General features: G+C 50.4%; 1 protein-coding gene across 1 annotated transcript in view; it reads right to left on the reverse strand.

Annotated features, from left to right (window-relative positions):
• Positions 1-22,801, reverse strand: part of LOC118383088 (slit homolog 3 protein-like) — a 225,863-nt gene that overhangs the window by 50,991 nt on the left and 152,071 nt on the right. Inside the window, exons 7-15 of the mRNA XM_052507337.1 lie at positions 22,237-22,308; positions 19,540-19,703; positions 18,399-18,543; positions 14,348-14,419; positions 13,767-13,838; positions 11,515-11,586; positions 9,073-9,216; positions 3,608-3,771; positions 568-718 (exon numbers count right to left, since the gene is read on the reverse strand). Coding sequence (XP_052363297.1) covers positions 568-718; positions 3,608-3,771; positions 9,073-9,216; positions 11,515-11,586; positions 13,767-13,838; positions 14,348-14,419; positions 18,399-18,543; positions 19,540-19,703; positions 22,237-22,308 — 1,056 coding nt within the window. The remainder of the gene's footprint in view (positions 1-567; positions 719-3,607; positions 3,772-9,072; positions 9,217-11,514; positions 11,587-13,766; positions 13,839-14,347; positions 14,420-18,398; positions 18,544-19,539; positions 19,704-22,236; positions 22,309-22,801) is intronic.

A 22,801-nucleotide genomic window follows, 5' to 3' on the forward strand; every position in this document is an offset into this window, starting at 1 on the left:
GGGACAACGAGAGGGCTGGGGTATAGAGAGAGGGCTGAGGGATAGAGAGAGGGCTGAGGGATAGAGAGAGGGCTGAGGGATAGAGAGAGGGCTGAGGGATAGAGAGAGGGCTGAGGGATAGAGAGAGGGCTGAGGGATAGGATAGGGCTGGGGGATAGAGAGAGGGCTGAGGATAGATATAGAGAGAGGGCTGAGGGATAGAGAGAGGGCTGGGGGAGAGGGGGCTGAGGGATAGAGAGAGGGCTGGGAGATAGAGAGAGGGCTGGGAGATAGAGAGAGGGCTGGGAGATAGAGAGAGGGCTGGGAGATAGAGAGAGGGCTGAGGGATAGAGAGAGGGCTGGGAGATAGAGAGAGGGCTGGGAGATAGAGAGAGGGCTGGGGGATAGAGAGCGGAGAGAGAAGGGTAGCTAAGGTATGAGAAGGATTTCTACATTAACACAACTATGTCAAGACAGAAAGAACGACCATGGACCCGGGAGAGAGAAGAATAGTACTAGATGTGATGTGAATGTGTGTGTGTGTGTGTGTGTGTATGTGCGTGTGTGTGGTTGGCTGTGTGCTCTTACAGGTCTGTGGTGTGCTCGGGGAGGTGTGGGGGCAGTTTGGTCAGTTTGAGGTTGGAGCAGTCCACCACGGTGCCCTCACAGCGACACTTTTCTGGACACACCAGGTCCTGGAAACACTCTCCACTCAATTTGCTACGGTAGTCCTCTGTACCTGGACGAGGGACAAGGGGGGGGGACAGGAAAGGGGAGAGGAGGGACGATTTACAGACCATCAGGGAACTATGACATTGATGGAAAACCTCAAATTCTAATTTAGGTAGCCTGGTCCCAGATCTGTTTGTGCTGTCTTGCCAACTCCTATGTCACGCCGGGTGACAGTGACCACAGGAGTCGGCAAGACGGCACCAACAGATCTGGGACCAGGCATTGACTTACGCATTGGCCTATTACTGGAACGCAATGCCTCTTAAACATACAATATACAGAACACACATACAGGACCAAAAGAAGAGCACACACACACACACACACACACCTATTAACCTCTTAGAAAGAACACCCACAGACACCTACGCCTCATTTGTAAAAGCACCGTTGAGAGAGAGGTCAATTCCAGGAGGTCGGTCGCTTGGAGATGTTCTGACAGAGTAATAAAGGGTTGTTTTTCCGGTACGGTTGTAGCTAAGTCTGGCTCCCATCACACCAGCCTTCCCTTGGCACCGCTGTTTATGTTGCTCATCCCATCTCTAACTCCACTAGTGATCCAAGAGAGCCTCTGACTGTGGGAGCTCCAAGACCCAGACAGGCAGACCCAACCAGGGCCCACCGGGTGAGAAGTGAGGCCGGGGCCTCTCTCCTCTCCCTCCTGGGAAAACCACTGGGCCTGGCTCACACACCGGCTTTCACGGACTCTGTCCCAAATGGCACACTAGTGCACCACATTTGGGATGCAGGCCACTGCCATGCAGGAGCAGGACAGAAGGGTGACAGAAAGCAGAAGGAAGAGAGGAGGGGGGAGGAGGAGGAAGGGAAGAGGGAGAGGAGGGGGAGGAGGAGGAGGAGGAGGAGGAGGAGGGAGGAACACGATTCTTCAACAACACGGAGGAAGAAGGGAGGATTGTAGTAGTGTATCACTTTGTAGTCTCCCTCTGTGAAGGAGGAGGGGGGAGCAGAATGGAGGGGTGGCTCGTCTTTTCTTTTCTCTTTTCCTTTTCTCAGCACCACCACCGGGCGGGCGGGAGGGCGGGCGGGTGTGTCCAGCGGTCCCTGGTGCTTGACGGAACCATGTGAGGCGAGTGTAGGCGGGGGCACATGGTTAGATCAAGCACAAGAGACAGCTGCACCAGGTAGACAGAAGTAGGCGCGAGGAACAGGCAGGTAGGTAGGTAGTGAGGCAGAGTGAGGGTGAGCTGAGGGCAACAGGAACAGACAGGAGCAGCTGGGACAGGAAGCTGATCAAGATGACTGACTGACGGACTTTCCTCCCAACACTGTCCCTCCCCAGACCCCACACCCATAGGGCCCTCAGGGGCCACACTGTAGACTACACCATCTGTAACCCCACAGCATAGGGAAAGGCCCAAACACAGGGACACAAAGTATAGACAGCCCTGTGTGGTTATCAATTGGAAGGGAGAGAGGGAGAGAAAGATAAGGGTGAGAGAAAACAGTACAAGCCCTCTGGTAATTTCCACACACACACACACACACACACACACACACACACACACACACACACACACACACACACACACACACACACCAGGCTTCTGTCTAAGAGAGACACACACACACACAGTGCGACCACAGTTTATCGGTGTTCCCGCTGTGCTTGTTATTGTGTTGCTATATTGAATTTGCCCAGCCTGTAATTAGGAGAACCCAGGGTTAATATCAAAGGAAAGCAACAGTGGCTGCACAGTGCGTGTGTGTGGATGCACAGTGCCAGAGGAGTGGAGCTGCCTTAACCCCCCTCTCCTCCTCTCCCCAGAGGGGCATGTATCTGTGGGGCCCCGTGGGGCCCCCTCCTGTTCCAACCCCAGACCTAAGAGGCAAGAATGGGTGTGATGGGTGAGCTTGCAATACACACCGATACAGACACTCCAGCCTCAAGCCTTCCTCTTTTCTGCTATGAACCCCTCTGAAACCCGGCAGGTTCCAAGTATAACTGCTCCAGGCCAGAGGGTTCCGCACAGCTCTCTCTCTCTCTCTCTCTCCTCTCTTTCTCCACAATGACATGGTTCACAGGACACAAAATAGACGGTGAGAAAGAGAGAGAAAAGAGATAGAAAAGAGACAGAGTGCGAGGGTGACAGAGATGGAAAGAGAGGTGGAATGAGAGAGAGAGAGTGAGAAAGAGGGAGAGAGAGAGTGTGACAGAGACAGAAAGAGAGATGGAGGGAGAAAGAGGGGGAGAGAGAGAGAGAGAGAGAGAGAGAGAGAGAGAGAGAGAGAGAGAGAGAGAGAGAGAGAGAGAGAGAGAGAGAGAGAAAAGAGGGAGAGAGAGAGAGAGAGAGAGAGAGAGAGAGAGAGAGAGAGAGAGAGAGAGAGAGAGAGAGAGAGAGAGAGAAAGAGGGAGAGAGAGAGAGGGAGAGAGAGAGTGTGACAGAGACAGAAAGAGAGATGGAGGGAGAAAGAGGAGGAGAGAGAGGGAGAGAGAGAGAGAGAGAGAGAGAAAGAGGGAGAGAGAGGGAGAGGGCAGTGTAGGAACGTGGGCTCCATGTCTGACTCTAGCTGCAGCTGCACAGCCCTCGCCGTGTAAATCAAGCCACACATGATGATGAGGGATTGTGGGCGGAGGGGCCATGGAGACTTGGAGCCATCAACACGTCACAATGCATTAGATCAGATGCCTCAGGAGAGTAGAGCAGGAGCGGGTGGAGACAGACGGGCGTAGCACGACTGTTGGGAGAGACACGCCACTTTTCGTACTAGCTACAGTGTTGGACGGAGGGGAGTGGCTGTCTGTCAAACTGTTGCCGGGCGGTAGAAGGTTGCCGGTTGCTCTGTTAATTGAAAGGAGTTCCCGGGATATGCACTGTACTCGTAAGGAATGGTAATGCTTGTGCGTGTGGGTCGACGTGTGTGCGCAGGAGCCTACCTGTGCAACGGAACTTCTTTCCCTTGACCTGGCTGATGCGTTTGTTGGCCAGGCGACGGGGGTGGCTACAGCGAGCTCCGCTGGTCTCGATGGGGTTGTCAAACAGGTAGTCAGCCAGCCACTTCAGATGGCAGTCACACATGAAAGGGTTCTGAGCCAGGTGGCTGGAGGTGAGATGATCAGAGAGAGAGAGAGAGAGAGATGGCGGGGGTGGACGGAGGGAGGGAGCGAACGGTAGAGACGGAGCGAGGGGAGAAAGAGAGAAAGAGGGATGGAGAGAGACATGGCGGGGGTGGACGGAGGGAGGGAGCGAACGGTAGAGACGGAGCGAGGGGAGAAAGAGAGAAAGAGGGATGGAGAGAGACATGGCGGGGTGGACGGAGGGAGGGAGCAAACGGGAGAGACGGAGCGAGGGGAGAAAGAGAGAAAGAGGGATGGAGAGAGATGGCGGGGGTGGACGGAGGGAGGGAGCGAACGGGAGAGACGGAGCGAGGGGAGAAAGAGAGAAAGAGGGATGGAGAGAGAGACATGGCGGGGGTGGACGGAGGGAGGGAGATAACGGTAGAGACGGAGCGAGGGGAGAAAGAGAGAAGGAGAGAGAGCGAGAGAAATAGGGAGGGTGGGAGGGAACGAGAGAAAGAGTGAGATTGAGAGACAAGAGTGGGAAGATTGAAATGGCTCACAAGTGTGTGAGAAGCATATCACGTACAGTATTACCATAATAACATGTCATTAATGACTCCTTTATGAGAAAACGTCTTTACATGGATGACAAATATTTGCACATGTCTTTTTATGCATGAGAAAAATATGTGTTACGCGGTAACACGACAATGTAATATACTCCAGATAAGTAACACTCAGTGGCTTCCAGCGGACTGAAATTATTGTCAGATGAACAGAAAAACAACCTTCCAAAATAGACATCTCTCTGATATTATCCAACGTCATATATCTTACTCAAAGTGTCCTGATAGAGCAGGGTTTGTGTGTGTGACTACTCAGTGTCCTGATAGAGCAGGAGGGTGGCTACTCAGTGTCCTGATAGAGCGGGAGGGTGGCTACTCAGTGTCCTGATAGAGCGGGAGGGTGGCTACTCAGTGTCCTGATAGAGCGGGAGGGTGGCTACTCAGTGTCCTGATAGAGCGGGAGGGTGGCTACTCAGTGTCCTGATAGAGCGGGAGGGTGGCTACTCAGTGTCCTGATAGAGCGGGAGGGTGACTACTCAGTGTCCTGATAGAGCGGGAGGGTGACTACTCAGTGTCCTGATAGAGCGGGAGGGTGACTACTCAGTGTCCTGATAGAGCGGGGTTTGTGTGTGTGACTACTCAGTGTCCTGATAGAGAGGGAGGGTGGCTACTCAGTGTCCTGATAGAGCGGGGCGTGTGTGTGACTACTCAGTGTCCTGATAGAGCGGGAGGGTGGCTACTCAGTGTCCTGATAGAGCGGAGCGTGTGTGTGATTACTCAGTGTCCTGATAGAGCGGGAGGGTGGCTACTCAGTGTCCTGATAGAGCGGGAGGGTGGCTACTCAGTGTCCTGATAGAGAGGGAGGGTGGCTACTCAGTGTCCTGATAGAGCGGGGCGTGTGTGTGACTACTCAGTGTCCTGATAGAGCGGGAGGGTGGCTACTCAGTGTCCTGATAGAGCGGGGCGTGTGTGTGACTACTCAGTGTCCTGATAGAGCGGGAGGGTGGCTACTCAGTGTCCTGATAGAGCGGTGCGTGTGTGTGACTACTCAGAGTCCTGATAGAGCGGGAGGGTGGCTACTCAGTGTCCTGATAGAGCGGGGAGTGTGTGTGTGACTACTCAGTGTCCTGATAGAGCGGGAGGGTGGCTACTCAGTGTCCTGATAGAGCGGGGCGTGTGTGTGACTACTCAGTGTCCTGATAGAGCGGGAGGGTGGCTACTCAGTGTCCTGATAGAGCGGGGCGTGTGTGTGACTACTCAGTGTCCTGATAGAGCAGGCTACTCAGTGTCCTGATAGAGCGGGGAGTGTGTGTGTGACTACTCAGGGTCCTGATAGAGCGGGGGGGTGGCTACTCAGTGTCCTGATAGAGCGGGGAGTGTGTGTGTGACTACTCAGTGTCCTGATAGAGCGGGAGGGTGGCTACTCAGTGTCCTGATAGAGCGGGGCGTGTGTGTGACTACTCAGTGTCCTGATAGAGCGGGCTACTCAGTGTCCTGATAGAGCGGGGAGTGTGTGTGTGACTACTCAGTGTCCTGATAGAGGGGGGAGTGTGTGTGTGACTACTCAGGGTCCTGATAGAGCGGGAGGGTGACTACTCAGTGTCCTGATAGAGCGGGAGGGTGACTACTCAGTGTCCTGATAGAGCGGGAGGGTGACTACTCAGTGTCCTGATAGAGCGGGAGGGTGACTACTCAGTGTCCTGATAGAGCGGGAGGGTGACTACTCAGTGTCCTGATAGAGCGGGAGGGTGGCTACTCAGTGTCCTGATAGAGCGGGAGGGTGACTACTCAGTGTCCTGATAGAGCGGGAGGGTGACTACTCAGTGTCCTGATAGAGCGGGAGGGTGACTACTCAGTGTCCTGATAGAGCGGGGTTTGTGTGTGTGACTACTCAGTGTCCTGATAGAGAGGGAGGGTGGCTACTCAGTGTCCTGATAGAGCGGGGCGTGTGTGTGACTACTCAGTGTCCTGATAGAGCGGGAGGGTGGCTACTCAGTGTCCTGATAGAGCGGAGCGTGTGTGTGATTACTCAATGTCCTGATAGAGCGGGAGGGTGGCTACTCAGTGTCCTGATAGAGCGGGAGGGTGGCTACTCAGTGTCCTGATAGAGAGGGAGGGTGGCTACTCAGTGTCCTGATAGAGCGGGGCGTGTGTGTGACTACTCAGGGTCCTGATAGAGCGGGAGGGTGGCTACTCAGTGTCCTGATAGAGCGGGGCGTGTGTGTGACTACTCAGTGTCCTGATAGAGCGGGAGGGTGGCTACTCAGTGTCCTGATAGAGCGGTGCGTGTGTGTGACTACTCAGAGTCCTGATAGAGCGGGAGGGTGGCTACTCAGTGTCCTGATAGAGCGGGAGTGTGTGTGACTACTCAGTGTCCTGATAGAGCGGGCTACTCAGTGTCCTGATAGAGCGGGAGTGTGTGTGTGACTACTCAGGGTCCTGATAGAGCGGGGGTGTGTGTGTGACTACTCAGTGTCCTGATAGAGCGGGAGGGTGGCTACTCAGTGTCCTGATAGAGCGGTGCGTGTGTGTGACTACTCAGTGTCCTGATAGAGCGGGAGGGTGGCTACTCAGTGTCCTGATAGAGCGGGGCGTGTGTGTGACTACTCAGTGTCCTGATAGAGCGGGAGGGTGGCTACTCAGTGTCCTGATAGAGGGGGGAGTGTGTGTGTGACTACTCAGGGTCCTGATAGAGCGGGGGGTGTGTGTGTGACTACTCAGTGTCCTGATAGAGCGGGAGGGTGGCTACTCAGTGTCCTGATAGAGCGGGGCGTGTGTGTGACTACTCAGTGTCCTGATAGAGCGGGCTACTCAGTGTCCTGATAGAGCGGGGAGTGTGTGTGTGACTACTCAGTGTCCTGATAGAGGGGGGAGTGTGTGTGTGACTACTCAGGGTCCTGATAGAGCGGGAGGGTGACTACTCAGTGTCCTGATAGAGCGGGAGGGTGACTACTCAGTGTCCTGATAGAGCGGGAGGGTGACTACTCAGTGTCCTGATAGAGCGGGAGGGTGACTACTCAGTGTCCTGATAGAGCGGGAGGGTGACTACTCAGTGTCCTGATAGAGCGGGAGGGTGGCTACTCAGTGTCCTGATAGAGCGGTGCGTGTGTGTGACTACTCAGTGTCCTGATAGAGAGGGAGGGTGACTACTCAGTGTCCTGATAGAGCGGGAGGGTGACTACTCAGTGTCCTGATAGAGCGGGAGGGTGACTACTCAGTGTCCTGATAGAGCGGGGTTTGTGTGTGTGACTACTCAGTGTCCTGATAGAGAGGGAGGGTGGCTACTCAGTGTCCTGATAGAGCGGGAGGGTGACTACTCAGTGTCCTGATAGAGCGGGGTTTGTGTGTGTGACTACTCAGTGTCCTGATAGAGCGGGAGGGTGGCTACTCAGTGTCCTGATAGAGCGGAGCGTGTGTGTGACTACTCAGTGTCCTGATAGAGCGGGAGGGTGGCTACTCAGTGTCCTGATAGAGCGGGAGGGTGGCTACTCAGTGTCCTGATAGAGAGGGAGGGTGGCTACTCAGTGTCCTGATAGAGCGGGGCGTGTGTGTGACTACTCAGTGTCCTGATAGAGCGGGAGGGTGGCTACTCAGTGTCCTGATAGAGCGGTGCGTGTGTGTGACTACTCAGAGTCCTGATAGAGCGGGAGGGTGGCTACTCAGTGTCCTGATAGAGCGGGGCGTGTGTGTGACTACTCAGTGTCCTGATAGAGCGGTGCGTGTGTGTGACTACTCAGAGTCCTGATAGAGCGGGAGGGTGGCTACTCAGTGTCCTGATAGAGCGGGGCGTGTGTGTGACTACTCAGTGTCCTGATAGAGCGGGAGGGTGGCTACTCAGTGTCCTGATAGAGCGGTGCGTGTGTGTGACTACTCAGAGTCCTGATAGAGCGGGAGGGTGGCTACTCAGTGTCCTGATAGAGCGGGGAGTGTGTGTGTGACTACTCAGTGTCCTGATAGAGCGGGAGGGTGGCTACTCAGTGTCCTGATAGAGCGGGGCGTGTGTGTGACTACTCAGTGTCCTGATAGAGCGGGAGGGTGGCTACTCAGTGTCCTGATAGAGCGGGGCGTGTGTGTGACTACTCAGTGTCCTGATAGAGCGGGCTACTCAGTGTCCTGATAGAGGGGGGAGTGTGTGTGTGACTACTCAGTGTCCTGATAGAGGGGGGAGTGTGTGTGTGACTACTCAGGGTCCTGATAGAGCGGGGGGGTGGCTACTCAGTGTCCTGATAGAGCGGGGAGTGTGTGTGACTACTCAGGGTCCTGATAGAGCGGGGGTGGCTACTCAGTGTCCTGATAGAGGGGGAGTGTGTGTGTGACTACTCAGGGTCCTGATAGAGCGGGAGGGTGGCTACTCAGTGTCCTGATAGAGCGGGGCGTGTGTGTGACTACTCAGTGTCCTGATAGAGCGGGCTACTCAGTGTCCTGATAGAGCGGGGAGTGTGTGTGTGACTACTCAGTGTCCTGATAGAGGGGGAGTGTGTGTGTGACTACTCAGGGTCCTGATAGAGCGGGGGGTGGCTACTCAGTGTCCTGATAGAGCGGGGAGTGTGTGTGTGACTACTCAGGGTCCTGATAGAGGGGGAGTGTGTGTGTGACTACTCAGGGTCCTGATAGAGCGGGGGGGTGGCTACTCAGTGTCCTGATAGAGCGGGGAGTGTGTGTGTGACTACTCAGGGTCCTGATAGAGCGGGGGTGGCTACTCAGTGTCCTGATAGAGCGGGGAGTGTGTGTGTGTGACTACTCAGGGTCCTGATAGGGGGCAGGGGGGCTACTCACAGAGTCTTGATGGAGCGGAGCGGGGCGAACAGGCCCTTGCTGATGGTCTGCAGCTTGTTGTCATACAGAGACAGCAGGTTGAGGCTCTGCAGGTCCTGGAAGGTGTTCACCCTCAGGCAGTTGATCTTGTTGGCGTTCAGTAGCCTGAAGGAAGGAAGATGAACATAACAACAACATGTTTTTCAACGTACTGGGGGGCGAAGACACGAGAAGCCTGCGGCCCAAACGGCACCCAATTCCCTTTACATTGCACTTAATAGGGAGGCATTTGGGACGAAAACAAAACAGGTCACAGATCCACATGCGGTGTTAGGACCTAATGTTACACCTGTCGTAGGTGATCCAGGCAGCGGATTGTTAAGGCCTGGGTGGCGTGTGTCTCAGAGGTCAGACTGAGGGTACATCCCAAATGGCACCCGATGCACTGCCTTTGACCAGGGCCCATGGGGAGAGCTCACAGGGCTCTGGTCAAAAGGAGTGCACTATATATGGAATATGGTGCCATTTGGGATGCAGGCTGAGGGACACAGCACTGATCTGGGACAGAAGTGTGCTGCTCACTCCTCTCAGGTCAGTACCACATGATCCCAGTAACCACAAGAACTCCCTTTTCCCTAGGACACAGATACACTGTCAAAGACACATTCATTCCTAAAGCCATAGCCACCATTATTTCATTGATTTTACCGTCAGAGCATAAGAAAGAAGCAGTGACTGAGAGACCATAAGGAAACCAGGAAGTCTAGGGCAGGGTTGGACATAGCCATATAAGTAGAATTACATTGACTTGAATGGGGCTGTCCTTTCTAGTATTTCTATTTCTATGTGCAGAGCTCTGCCGCTGTCCTTCCCTCCATACTGTCCATTAGCTAATGCAGCCAAGTTGCTAGGTCGCAGCCTTGGTTGTGTCAGCTCTACTGTGGCATTTCTACCATAACTAGCTCGCCTAGTAACCTCTGCACCCCCCCCTCCATTCCTCTCTCTCCCTGCCTCTCTCTATATATCTCCTTCTCTCTTTCTCCTTTTTTTCTCCCTCTCAGCCTGCCTGACATTTGACTAACGTTGGGCAGCGTTTGCTAAATTATTGAGAGGCATTCTAATGAGGGTTTGTCGCAGAGCAAACACACGCATCGTTAGGCTGCTGCTCACAGGGAGAACTAATTACATTTGAGAGGGATTTTAAACCCAACTGGAAAAGAACAGTGATGAAAGAATGAAAGAAAAACAGTGCAGATTTTCCATGTGTCTATTCAAAATGCAAAATAACTTGTTAAAGAACAGGCCTATCCCAACGTAGTAGGTCATTTACATCATTAGCGTCGATGACAAGAAAGACAGGGTGAATCGCTGAGCCATACCAGTCAGTGTGCCGTACTGCTAGTGTGTGTGTGTGTGTGTGTGTGTGTGTGTGTGTGTGTGTGTGTGTGTGTGTGTGTGGATATTACGCTGATGTGCACTTTACTGGAGAGACTCTGATTCGCTGACATACCAGTAAGAGAGAGGAGAGACCCCAAGCATCCTGCATATCTCCATAATTCATTCCCACTCCATCTTCTAAATCATTACAGTGTGTGTGTGTGTGTGTGTGTGTGTGTGTGTGTGTGTGTGTGTGTGTGTGTGTGTGTGTGTGTGTGTGTGTGTGTGTGTGTGTGTGTGTGTGTGTGTGTGTGTGTGTGTGTGTGTGTGTGTGTGTGTGTGTGTGTGTGTGTGTGTGTGTGTGTGCGCGTGTGTGTGTGTGTGTGTGTGTGTGTGTGTGTGTGTGCGTGTGTGCGTGTGTGTGTGTGTGTGTGTGTGTGTGTGTGTGTGTCTGTGTCTGTTTCAACAAGCACCAACAGTCAGCAGCATTAAAGAGCAGCAGATTTCCTTAAATTAGACCATTAAACACAGTCATTATGTTTGAGCTATGTTTCCATGTCTACATCAATATAACTAGGTGTGAGAGATCTGCTTTGTAATCAGGTCCAATTTAAATGCTAATGATGTTGCATGAGGCGCTCCCACTCCGGCCCAAATGGTCCGTTTCAGACTCTAAAAGGGTTTCGAGGTTCGACACTCTCGGCTTCCTTGTGCTCGACTTGGTTTTATGAGGGGAAATGCAGAACATGAACTATTGCTCTTCCACTGCGGTCCGTATCGTAACCCTCTGCCAGAGTGAAACTAGCTTATGCAACAGAGACACAAACACACTGGGAACGCATGCACATACATGCACATACATGCACATACATGCACATACATGCACATACATGCAAAAAAAGGTTTAGAAGGAACATCAGCTAAAAATATAGGAACAAACCGACAGGGTGGAAAATAAGGAACACAAACACAGAGTTGTGGTCGTTACAACCAATTCATAGAGCTTCAGTACAGTATAGTAAAGTATAGTACCGTATAGTACAGTACAGTATAGCATAGTATAGGACAGTACACATGTGTACTTACAGTAGCTGAAGAGAGACAAGCCCATCAAACAGGCCCTTAGGAATCTCAGCTATCTTGTTCCCGTACAGCACCCTGTAGAGACACATACATTTATACTGAACACAAATATGAGTGTAACTTATAAAGTGCTGGTCACATGTTTTTGTGAGCCAAAATAAAAGATCCCAGAAATGCTCCATACACACAAAAAGCTTATTTTTCTCACATTTTGTGAACACATTTCTTTACATTGCTGTTAGTGAGCATTTCTCCTTTGCCAAGATAATCCATCCACCTGACAGGTGTGGCATATCAATAAGCTGATTCAACAGCATGATCATCACACAGGTGCACCTTGTGCTTGGGATAATAAAAGGACACTCTAAAATGGGCAGTTTTGTCACACAACACAATGCCACAGATGTCCCAAGTTTTGAGGGATCGTGCAATCAGCATGCTGACTGCAGGAATTTCCACCAGAGCTGTTGCCAGAGAATTGAATGTTAATTTCTTTACCATAAGCCGCCTCCAATTTCGGTTTAGAGAATTTGGCAGTATGTCCAACTGACCTCAGAACCGCAGACCAGGATCCCCACATCTGGCTTCCTCACCTGCAGAATCGTCTGAGACAAGTAACCCGTGCGGCTGATGAAATTCTGGGTTTGTACAACCAAATAATTTCTTCACAAACTGTCAGAAACCGTCTCAGGAAAGCTCATCTGCATGCTTGTCGTCCTCACCAGGGTCTTGACCTGACTGCAGTTCGGCATCGTAACCGACTTCAGTCTGCAAATGCTCACCTTTGATGGCCACTGACACGCTGGAGAAGTGTGCTCTTCATGGATGAATCCCAGTTTCAACTGTACCGGGCAGATGGCAGACAGCTTGTATGGCGTCGTGTGGGCAAGCGGTTTGCTGATGTCAACGTTGTGAACAGAGTGCCCCATGGTGAGGGTGAGGTTATGGTATGGGCAGGCATAAGCTATGGACAACGAAAAACGATAGCATTTTATCAATGGCAATTTGAATGCACATAGATTGTAGTGCCATTCATCCGCCGCCATCACCTCATGTTTCAGAATGATAATGCATGGCCCCATGTTGCAAGGATCTGTACACAATTCCTGGAAGCTGAAAGTATCCCAGTTTTTCCATGGCCTGCAAACTCACCAGACATTGAGCATGTTTGGGATGCTCTGGATCGACGTGTACGACAGCGTGTTCCAGTTCCCGCCAATATCCAGCAACTTCACACAGCCATTGAAGAGGAATGGGACAACATTCCAAGGCCACAATCAACAGCCTGAACAACTCTATGTGAAGGAGATGTGTTGGGCTGCATGAGACAAATGGTGGTCACCCCAGGTACTGACTGGTTTTCTGATCCACGCCCCTACCATTTAAAAAAAAAAAAGGTATCTGTGACCAACAGATGTATATCTGAACCCTCGGTCATGTGAAATCCATAGATTAGGGACTAATGAATTTATTTCAAATGGACTGATTTCCTTATATGAACTATGACTCAGTCAAATCATTGAAATTGTTGCATGTTGCGTTTTTATATTTGTTGAGTGTAGATTTACTTACTGTGTGTGTGTTTGTATAATACATGTGTACTGTACCATCAGGTTTCCCCCTTTATTCCCATTCCCAGCCTGACAGTACATGACATGCACATAATATTTTACGACACCCCGAGCAAATGAATCTTCAGTCTCTTTCAGCCTGGTGCTGTCATTGGCACCAGGCCGGGCCTCCAGACGAAGAGGTCCGTGTCCCAAATGGCACCCCATTCCCTATACGGCGCACTGTTTTTGTAGGGCACTTAGGTAGGGAATATAGGGTGCCATTTGGGACGCACCCACAGACAGAGGAAGATGAATTCCCTGTCGTGTCTGCTGATTGGCTGGATTAATATGCATGGGCCCGAGTGTCTGCCGTCGGCTGGTGTCTCTGTCACATCGACACAGTGATTTAAATGGAAGCGTGCGTTGTGTCCCCGCCGTCGCAGATGCCAAGCCGCTGTGTTGTACTGTGTTAGATGCTCAGCCCTAATTTGCTTTCCCCTGCTCCACCTGGCTGTCCTGCCATCTTAGAGTCAGCTGTCAAGGAGAAGCGCCATGCCGCACGCCACCGGACTTTCATTATCTTGTTTGCAATTACCGGACGGCGGCAAGACCGAAGAAGTCTTTCATTATTTCTCCACTGTTGTCGCATGTGTGTGTGTGTGTGTGTGTGTGTATATTAAGATGCAGGTGGGTTTCACTTACAGTGAAGTCAGGGAGCGTAAGCCAGTGAAGGCATCGGCGGCGATATCAGCGATTTGATTCTTGCTCAGGTCGCTGGAAGAACATTGGGCGAGAGAGAGACAGAAGGGCAGAGATTGGATTGGACGCACGAGCAAAGACATTGTGATGGAAACGGACAATTGTCCCAGAAATGTCTAACGAAATGCATGACTGAATACATTACAAAGGGCAACAGGAGGAGCTTGTGTGTTCGTGTGTGTGTGTGTGTGTGTGTGTGTGTGTGTGTGTGTGTGTGTGTGTGTGTGTGTGTGTGTGTGTGTGTGTGTGTGTGTGTGTGTGTGTGTGTATGTGCGTGAGAGAGAGAGAGAGTGGCAAGGGCATGTCAGTCTTCCTGCCACCGCTGTCCCATATGCATTATTGAACAGCAGTGTGTGTAGTTGGAGCTTAACGTGCAGAGAATGCTGGACACTGTTCATGTGTATGTATGTGGGTCTATGTCTCGCTCTGTCTGCATGTTAGATACAGTTCCAAGCCGTTGTCATTTCTATAAATAAAGGAGGTGGAGAGCGTTATCCCAATACGCCCTGGGTTGTCAGACTCACATCCTCTTGAGTTTCTTGTATGGAGAGAAGGCTCCAGCAGGAATGTTCTTGATCAGGTTCTGCTCCAGACGACTGAAGGGAGGGGGGCGTGGGGGGCAGATAGAGAGAATAGCAGCAGGTTACTTTAGGGGTAAATACATTCTCAACTATCCTGGGCTCACAGTTACATATACAGACGGAATTTTATGGGAGAAAGTGTGTGTGTGTTTGTGTGGGTCTGTATGTGTCTGTATGTGTGTCTGTGGTGTGTATATGTGTGTTAATGTCAAGGCCTCTTCCTCCTCCTCCTCTATCTCATCCTCCTCCTCTTGGCCCAGTGGGCTGTGTTGTCTGAGAGATGGAGGATGGAGGTGGGCTGCTGTGGTGGTGTGTGTGGCTCTGGAGAGGGGCTGGGTGTGGACAGACAGGGATCCAGAGTCACAGAGCTACTGGGCCAGGGTCATCCGTCTCACTGAGTGATGGGACGTATTGCAGCACCCAGGCCCTCCTCTCCCCCTCCACACCCTCCACCCCATCTCCCAGTCCCATTCCAACCTCTGTCCCCCTGCCTGACTACATCACCATCCATCCATCCTGTCTTGCTGGCCTGGGTCCTAGTGAGGAAGGAACTCGTGAGACTTGTAAGTGTGTGTGTGCATGTGTGTCCAAGTGGGTCCTAGCAGGAAAGGACTCTGGAGGAGGATAAGTACACTGAGCAGTGTCCATGCCCAAAACCCCTATCTCCCAGAGTAGCATTTCAAAGGGAGGGTATATTACTGGAATCGTTCCAAGTTTACCAGTAAGCTACCAGAATTTTGGTAACTTTCAAGGAATATATGGAATTTTATCAGATGACATCTAGTTGCCTTTTTGGGTACTTCAGATTATCCCACTGGGCACACACTGGTTGAATCAACGTTGTTTCCATGTCACTTCAATTAAATGACGTTGCACCATCGTGGAATAGATGTTGACTTGACGTCTGTGTGCCCTGTGGGAGGTGTCTGTAATTATCTCTGGCCCTCTGTGTGGCCTTATCACATGTCAAATATATTTAAGGATGATTTTAAAATTCAAAGTAGAATGTCAAAGCTGTAGAGCATTATCCTAAATAAAAACCATCAACTTTGTGAATGCCATTGATGTTTAATATGAGGTTTTGCGCATGAAATATCCTTAAAAAATTGTTTTACACACTTTTATTTATTTGACTCTATATAACATGTCTTTGTTGTAAATGTATTTGGGGTAAAATGGTGGCAGTTGTGAAAAAAGACCATCGTTGGAAGGGTTGCAAATAATACAATTGTTGATTAGATGCTATTTTCTCTTGAACCATATGGTCTCTCCACTAGAAACTCATGGACAGTACGGACACAGATATAAAAAATGTCTACTAATAGTGGCAATCTATGGTAACTTTGGTAATTTCTTGAATAACTTGTAAAAATGTATTAATGTATGGTATTATACTATACTGCATACAAATACATTTTTACAAGTCATTCAAGTAGAAATGACCAAAGTTACCATAGATTTCCATAGATTACCTGTTAATTACCAACATTACCGAAGATTCTGGTAACTTTGCTATATTACCGGTAGCTATGCAACCCTAACCCAGAGTAATTGTATATATCTATATTTCAACAGGAACAAGAACATTTTATAGAAAGACGTACATTGTAGAGCTCTGTCCTGAGGGATCTATTTCCTCTGATTCCTAAACTACAGATTGAGTGGAGGTTGTTTTGGCTGTTGTTCCTGTGCGGTGGGTGTAACAGTAATTCTAACCTGGCAGAGGAACGTGAAAACAATTTTCAGAGAAACGACCCCAGTAAAGTCCTGACAATACATCATTTCATTAGCAGAATATTGTTTCTGGCTAAGGTAAGCGCTGGAGTAATGTATCCTACATTAACGTATCCATTTGTTATGCAAAGGTTACACACTATTGGCATAACAACAGCGGCAGAGAAGCTGTACATATCAGAGAAATGACCCACCTGTTCTTTAGCGCAAACAAGAGTCGGGGCAATCGATAAGTATATCAAATAACCTGACTGAGGATATATGGACGCGCTCTAAAGCGGAAATCCAATCAGCCTGTGGCATGGCAAGACGCAGTGGACACACACGAGCGCAGACACACACGCGCGCACACACACAGACCCAAACAAGAGCGGTCGGTTCATAGAAAAGCTGTACTTTATCTCAGTAAAGTGAAGCCCCTAACCAGGCCACGTGGGTTGCAGAGAAATGTCTGAGCCGCTTTGCAGGGCTGCCCACTGCTCCAGACACAGAGCCCTGAGCTGGGACAGGCAGAGTGAGAGAAGAGAAGAGGTAAAGGGGTGCACCTTTATGTGTCTGACTGAGTGCAGGGGCCTCCGATGTGCTGGAGAGGAAGCCCAGCGTCCTTGAACAGTTCTAATAGGTTTGATTTGGCCCCTCATGGTTTGGGGTATAATTGTGTGGGGCTGCTCTGTTGGCTTTAGTGCAGCGGTTCTCAAAGTGGGTTCGCGGAGGTTCTGCAGGGGTTCGCGGAGGTACTGCAGGGGTTCGCGGAGGTACTGCAGGGGTTCGCAGAGGTACTGCAGGGGTTCGCGGAGGTACTGCAGGGGTTCGCGGAGGTATTGCAGGGGTTCGCGGAGGTACTGCAGGGGTTCGCAGAGGTACTGCAGGGGTTCGCGGAGGTACTGCAGGGGTTCACGGAGAGGTACTGCAGGGGTTCGCTGAGGTACTGCAGGGGTTCGCGGAAGTATTGCAGGGGTTCGCGGAGGTACTGCAGGGGTTCGCAGAGGTACTGCAGGGGTTCGCAGAGGTACTGCAGGGGTTCGCGGAGGTATTGCAGGGGTCCGTGGAGGTACTGCAGGGGTTCGCAGAGGTACTGCAGGGGTTCGCAGAGGTACTGCAGGGGTTCGCGGAGGTATTGCAGGGGTCCGCGGAGGTACTGCAGGGGTCCGTGGAGGTACTGCAGGGGTTCGCAGAGGTACTGCAGGGGTTCGCGGAGGTATTGCAGGGGTTCGCGGAGGTACTGCAGGGGTTCGCGGAGGTATTGCAGGGGTTTGCGGAGGTACTGCAGGGGTTCGCGGAGGTACTGCAGGGGTTCGCGACCAGATCTTTTTAAATTTTTTTTAATGAATATTACCAACAACAGATTACATGACTATTGGCCACGGGATCCATGGAATAAGTTAAAAGTGTGTAATACAATAACAATGTGATATTATTCTTCTACAATGCATGTTCTTAACCCTGGTCAACACGGGCCTGGGAAGCTCACAGGGATATCAGTATCTACAGTATAATTATAATTTCTTCAACTCAATACGATTCCCCCCAATTTTTTATATATATATTGTTTTACACAAATGCACTGTAATTTAAGCTTTAAAACGGCCAAGTTTTTCTCTTCCCGCATGGCAAAATGTGTAGAATTGCGGGATATTAGCTTTAAAGCTGCAACAGCAAAAGATATCTCGGCCTCATGGGAAAATGAGCTTGAAAACTGCACATTTTTCTCTCTGATGCCAAGAGGCAGTTTTTTATGTTCCTCCCCTGGGCCCGAGACTTGGTTCGTCCAGCCATGTGCTGCAGACGTCATAGTAAAACTCCTTGTAGGCTATTGCTATTCCACTCAAGTTGTATTCTGATTATGACGGGGTCCTTGATGAATTTGCTAACACAAAATGGTTCCCCGGGCCCAACGAATTTGAGAACCCATGCTCTAGTGGACCAACCGCCATCCAGCCAGTCAGCCAGCAATCCAGCCAGTCAGCCAGCAAACCAGCCAGTCAGCCCAGAGGGTAGGAGAGGATGAATGTGCCTCAGTCTCAGTACAGAACAGAGCCACCATGCACCTGAACAAGCAGCAGTAATGGGCCTGTTAACTGATGTTGCTAATTGAGTTTGTTCCATTACTGGAGCAGAGGTAAGAAATAAACACACAGGACTTTTTGTACAATGTTAACTACACAATGTTCTGAGTGTAGGCTTCCTTCAATGAAGGGAGGCAAAGAGGGATACACATTAGTAAAAGTGGTAGTGACTGTTAAAAAGCTAGTACACTCACATCTCTACGATGCCCTCGGGCAGGTTGGCAGGGATCTCAGTCAGGCTCTTGTGACGACAGTCCACAATGTTGTTGTTACAGGTGCAGGAGATCGGACATACTGATGCCTGGGGAATACAGGTACGAGGCTCTGCCTGAGCTGGGCCTGAGAGAAAGAGAAAGAGAGAGAGAGAGAGAGAGAGAGAGAGAGACAGATAGATAGATAGATAGATAGATAGATAGATAGATAGATAGATAGATAGATAGATAGAGAGAAGAGAAAGAGAGAGGGGGTGGGCAAGAGAGAGAGAGTGAGGGGGGTTGGGGGGAGAGAGAGAGCGAGGGAAAGAGAGAGAGAAAGAGAGAGACAGAGAGAGAGGGGGGAAGAGAAAGAGAGAGAGAGGGGGGGGGGCAGGCAGAGGGGGAGGATGGGGAGAGAGAGAGAGAGAGAGAGAGAGAGAGAGAGAGAGATATGGAGAGATATGGAGAGATATGGAGGGAGGGGATAGAGTGAGGGAGAGCAGATTATGCACACTTGAATACAAAATGAAATAAAAAGCTTAGTTAAAACCCCATGTGTCATGTTGAATCAGCTTAATAAAGCTCTAGAATAAGGAACATATCAAAATAAAGGGCAGGAGATACAAGTCAATAACATAACATGGCTGTTTATTGCTGGCTGTAATAAAGCAGGGATAATCACCAGCACAGGGTATGCCTCTATCCATCTTTCTCTCCCTCCCTATCTCCTCTCTCTTTGTCTCTCTCTCCTTCCCTATCTCCTCTCTCTTTGTCTCTCTCTCCCTCCCCCCCCTCTCTCTCTTCATCTCTGCTGTGTTATTGTCTTTATTTACAGGTTAATTACGGGGCTGCCTCTAAGGCGGAGGACTGTATTTCTGCTGCGGCTGCCTGCTGGAGATTCATCAGCTGATTAATGGCTGCAGGGAGGGGGTGGGAGCTGTTCATTAGGCCCAACCGTGAACCCTTTTACCAATTACATCCTGGAGTCAATTAAAACAAGACCACCAACCGATTCCACTGAGTCATTGGCTTTTCACTCCGCACTATAAAAGACCCTGCTCATTTGGAGATAACATGAGTAGTTCTTGTGCAGTGTGTTCTTGTACAGTGTGTTGTCATGGTGATTTAGTTTGGTGCATACCTGTGCAGGTGAAGTCTTTCTTCTGGACATCAGGGATGTTGAGGCCCCTCATGCTGGCGGGGGCCATGCACTGGGTGAAGGGGGCCAGGCCATGCCTCTGCCGCAGCCAGTCGGACAGCCAGGACAGGTGGCAGTCGCAGTGCAGATTGTTAGAGTGCAGACGCCTGCAAAGGGAGGAGCGGAGAGTGAGGGAACAGCAGTGGTCAGTGCAGGTTGTTGGCTGCAGAGGGGGGGGAGAGAGCCACAGTAGAGGGCCAGTGGCATGACATAACGCGTTAGAAAAATGACCACATCTAAGACTGAGTAGAAGAATCCACTCACCGCAATACACGCCCCCATATGTGTTTAGAGTGACAATGAAATTGACTTTTTTCTTAGGTCTGAGGCTGCCCAGCAGATGAAAAACATTTGGAGTTCTCATTTACTCATGGCTGCCCTGCTGTGTTTATGACTCCGTGACTCCTCCGTCCTTGACAGAGATGCTGTGGTTGTCATATCCAAGACCGGCGCATAAAAGCGACTAATGTGAATCCATCTGCAGACGCAAGAATGGGCCCATTCTCCTCTCCGCCAACACCTTCAGTTCGTCAAGGTCTCCCTCAACAATATGGCAGCTCTCCCAAAGAAGAGGACAGGACACGACACACAGGGGCTAAATCACTATCTCTCAACAGTCATTACGAGACCGACTGGAGAGGAGCTGAAAGGAGAGGAAACAGGGGGGCTTGGCGGTAGGAGGAAGAGTCATGTCAGCGAATCAAAAAGTTACTTCATCCTTTTCACAAAGTCTGGCAAATGAAATATGGGTGCGATCCGGTTAGAGGACAGGAATTGCTCATTGAGGATAACAGCGTGGGTTGTAGTTTTAATGGAGCTCTTCCCATTATAAATCCAGTTTATAGCCACCCGTTGTTCCGGATTAATTACACACGAGTGGGATTAGAGAGGTGGAGGGATGGAGAGATGAGCTCCACACTGAGACGGAGCATAGGGCTCATACACCACTGCTCGGTCGGTCGGTCGGCTGTGTGTGTGTGTATGTGTGTGTGTGTGTGAGTGTGTGAGTGAGGTGAGCTAGGTGTTCATCTTCAGAACCTGCACAAAAGGGCACCTCAGCTCACCCAGTGATCCACACAGACACACACTGTGAAAATGACTAGAGTAACTATCCCTTTCGCAGCAGGAGCCCTCACTCTCTATCTGTCCCGTTATTGAACGGCAAACTCACCATGGGGTGATATCATTTGATCTAATTGAATGGCTGCTGGACAAAGCTGGTAAAAAGAGAGCGGGGGAGTGAAACAGAAAGAGAGAGAGAGAGAGAGAGAAACAGAGCGAGAGAGAGCGAGGGCAGGTTAGCTAAGCTATTTCATCAGAAACCTGGAGCCACCCCCCCCCACCCCCACCCCCATCCCTGCTAAATGAATTACAGACATCTCTAAACATTTGATTTAATAAGTTGTTTTTACAAGCAGCAAATTCAATACAGAGATCTCAGGGATATTAGAGCCAGAAAATGCAGTACAAAGGAACTGGGAGCCAGGGATGTAGGGGCGGGTGGGGTAGGGGGAAGCAGGGGGAGCCTCGGCTCAGATAATTCAATACTGGCCAGGGAGCAGAAGGCCGGCCATCCCAGCGTCAGCAAATTCAATTCTGAGGAGGCGAGGAGGAGGCGAGGGGATAGGGATGGGGAGACTGCTGAGCCATGGGGCTTGTAGCAGAGCGGACAGCTCTAAGCTCCAGACCTCAGGCCCCCGAGGAGCCCAGGCAGCAGGCAGGAAAAGAGATGATTACTGGGGAGGCTGGAGTCTGGAGGCTGGGGTCTGGAGGGGAGGACACCGCAGGGTCACAGGGTCACAAGCCACTGCGGGTCTGAGATGGGTCCTGAGCGTCAAAGGCCGTCTGTCTGTCTGTCTGCCCGTCTACTGCGGACACCCTCTTACTATTTATGGTCCCCTTGGACAGTGCAGCAGTGGAACAACTCACACCACATGGTAATAATAACCAACGTATCCCAGAGACCACTGCTTAATAACCAAGGTCAGCCGCAGAAGAGAAACATCCCGGCAAGGTAGAGCACTATGTAATTATTATGTATTGATTGTGGTTGGGGAGATAATGTGAGTGAAATGGGTACAGTGACAAAGTCATGCACAACACAGATCTCAGGGGACAGAGACAGATACAAGGTCTGCTCTCTCAGACCCCCCCAGGGGTGTCTAGGTAAACAACCCCAGTGAGCTGGCGTGCCATCGACCCTGGCGGGGTCCGGGGACGCCCCTCCCCCCACCCGCCCAATCACTCATCAGAGTTGCCCCAGGGTTGATCCAGGGATTGAACACAACAATGTCTTTGACCCAGGGATTTTATAGGGAGTCAGAACTCGTGAACTTAAAGAAAGTTGTGCCTTGTTGAGGTAATGGGGCTCGAACGATTATGAGCATGAAACAACGGAGAGATAACCACTCATTATGGAATAATAATCTTCTGAGATGGATCCTGTTTCCACTCAGCCACTTGGTGGTATTTCACAATGGATGTATTTCACAATGGCTACATCCCAAATGGCGCCCTATTCACTACACAGTGCACTACTTTCGACCATGGCCATAGGTCTCTGGTCGAAAGTTGTGCACTGTACAGGGAATAAGGTAGCATTTGGGACACATCCAAATGGTATCCTCGTTATATACTCACAGAGTCCGCAGCTTGGGCATGTGGTTGAAGCTGGACAGAGGGATGAGGGTGATGTTGTTGTTGTTGAGGGTGCTGCAAGAGAGAGACCGACAGTACATTTAGAAACAATAGCCACAATCCACAAAGACAGTCATTGGGTTTCACAAGTAGAAAGAAAGGCATAGGAAGGAGTAAGAAAGTAGCACACTTTTTCTGAAGAAATTAGCAAAATGAAAACACAAGCAATGGACAACGAGCAGCCTACAGTCTAAACAGACAGTCTACTGTGTCTATCTCAGTGCATCCAGAGGTGATATACAGGGCATTCGGAAAGCATTCAGACCCATTCCAATTTTTCCGCAGTTTGTTGACGTTAAGGCCTTATTCTAAAATGGATTCAATTAATTGTTTTCCCCATAATGACAAAGCGAAAACAGGTTTTTCGAAAATTGTTCAATTTGATTACAAATAAAAGTATTCACACCCTTTGCTATGAGACTTGAAATTGAGCTCAGGTGCAACCTGTTTCCATTGATCATCCTTGAGATGTTTCTACAACTTGATTGGAGTCCACCTGTGGTAAATT

The sequence above is a fragment of the Oncorhynchus keta genome, chromosome 4 (genome assembly GCF_023373465.1).
Source record: "Oncorhynchus keta strain PuntledgeMale-10-30-2019 chromosome 4, Oket_V2, whole genome shotgun sequence".
NCBI lineage: Eukaryota > Metazoa > Chordata > Actinopteri > Salmoniformes > Salmonidae > Oncorhynchus > Oncorhynchus keta.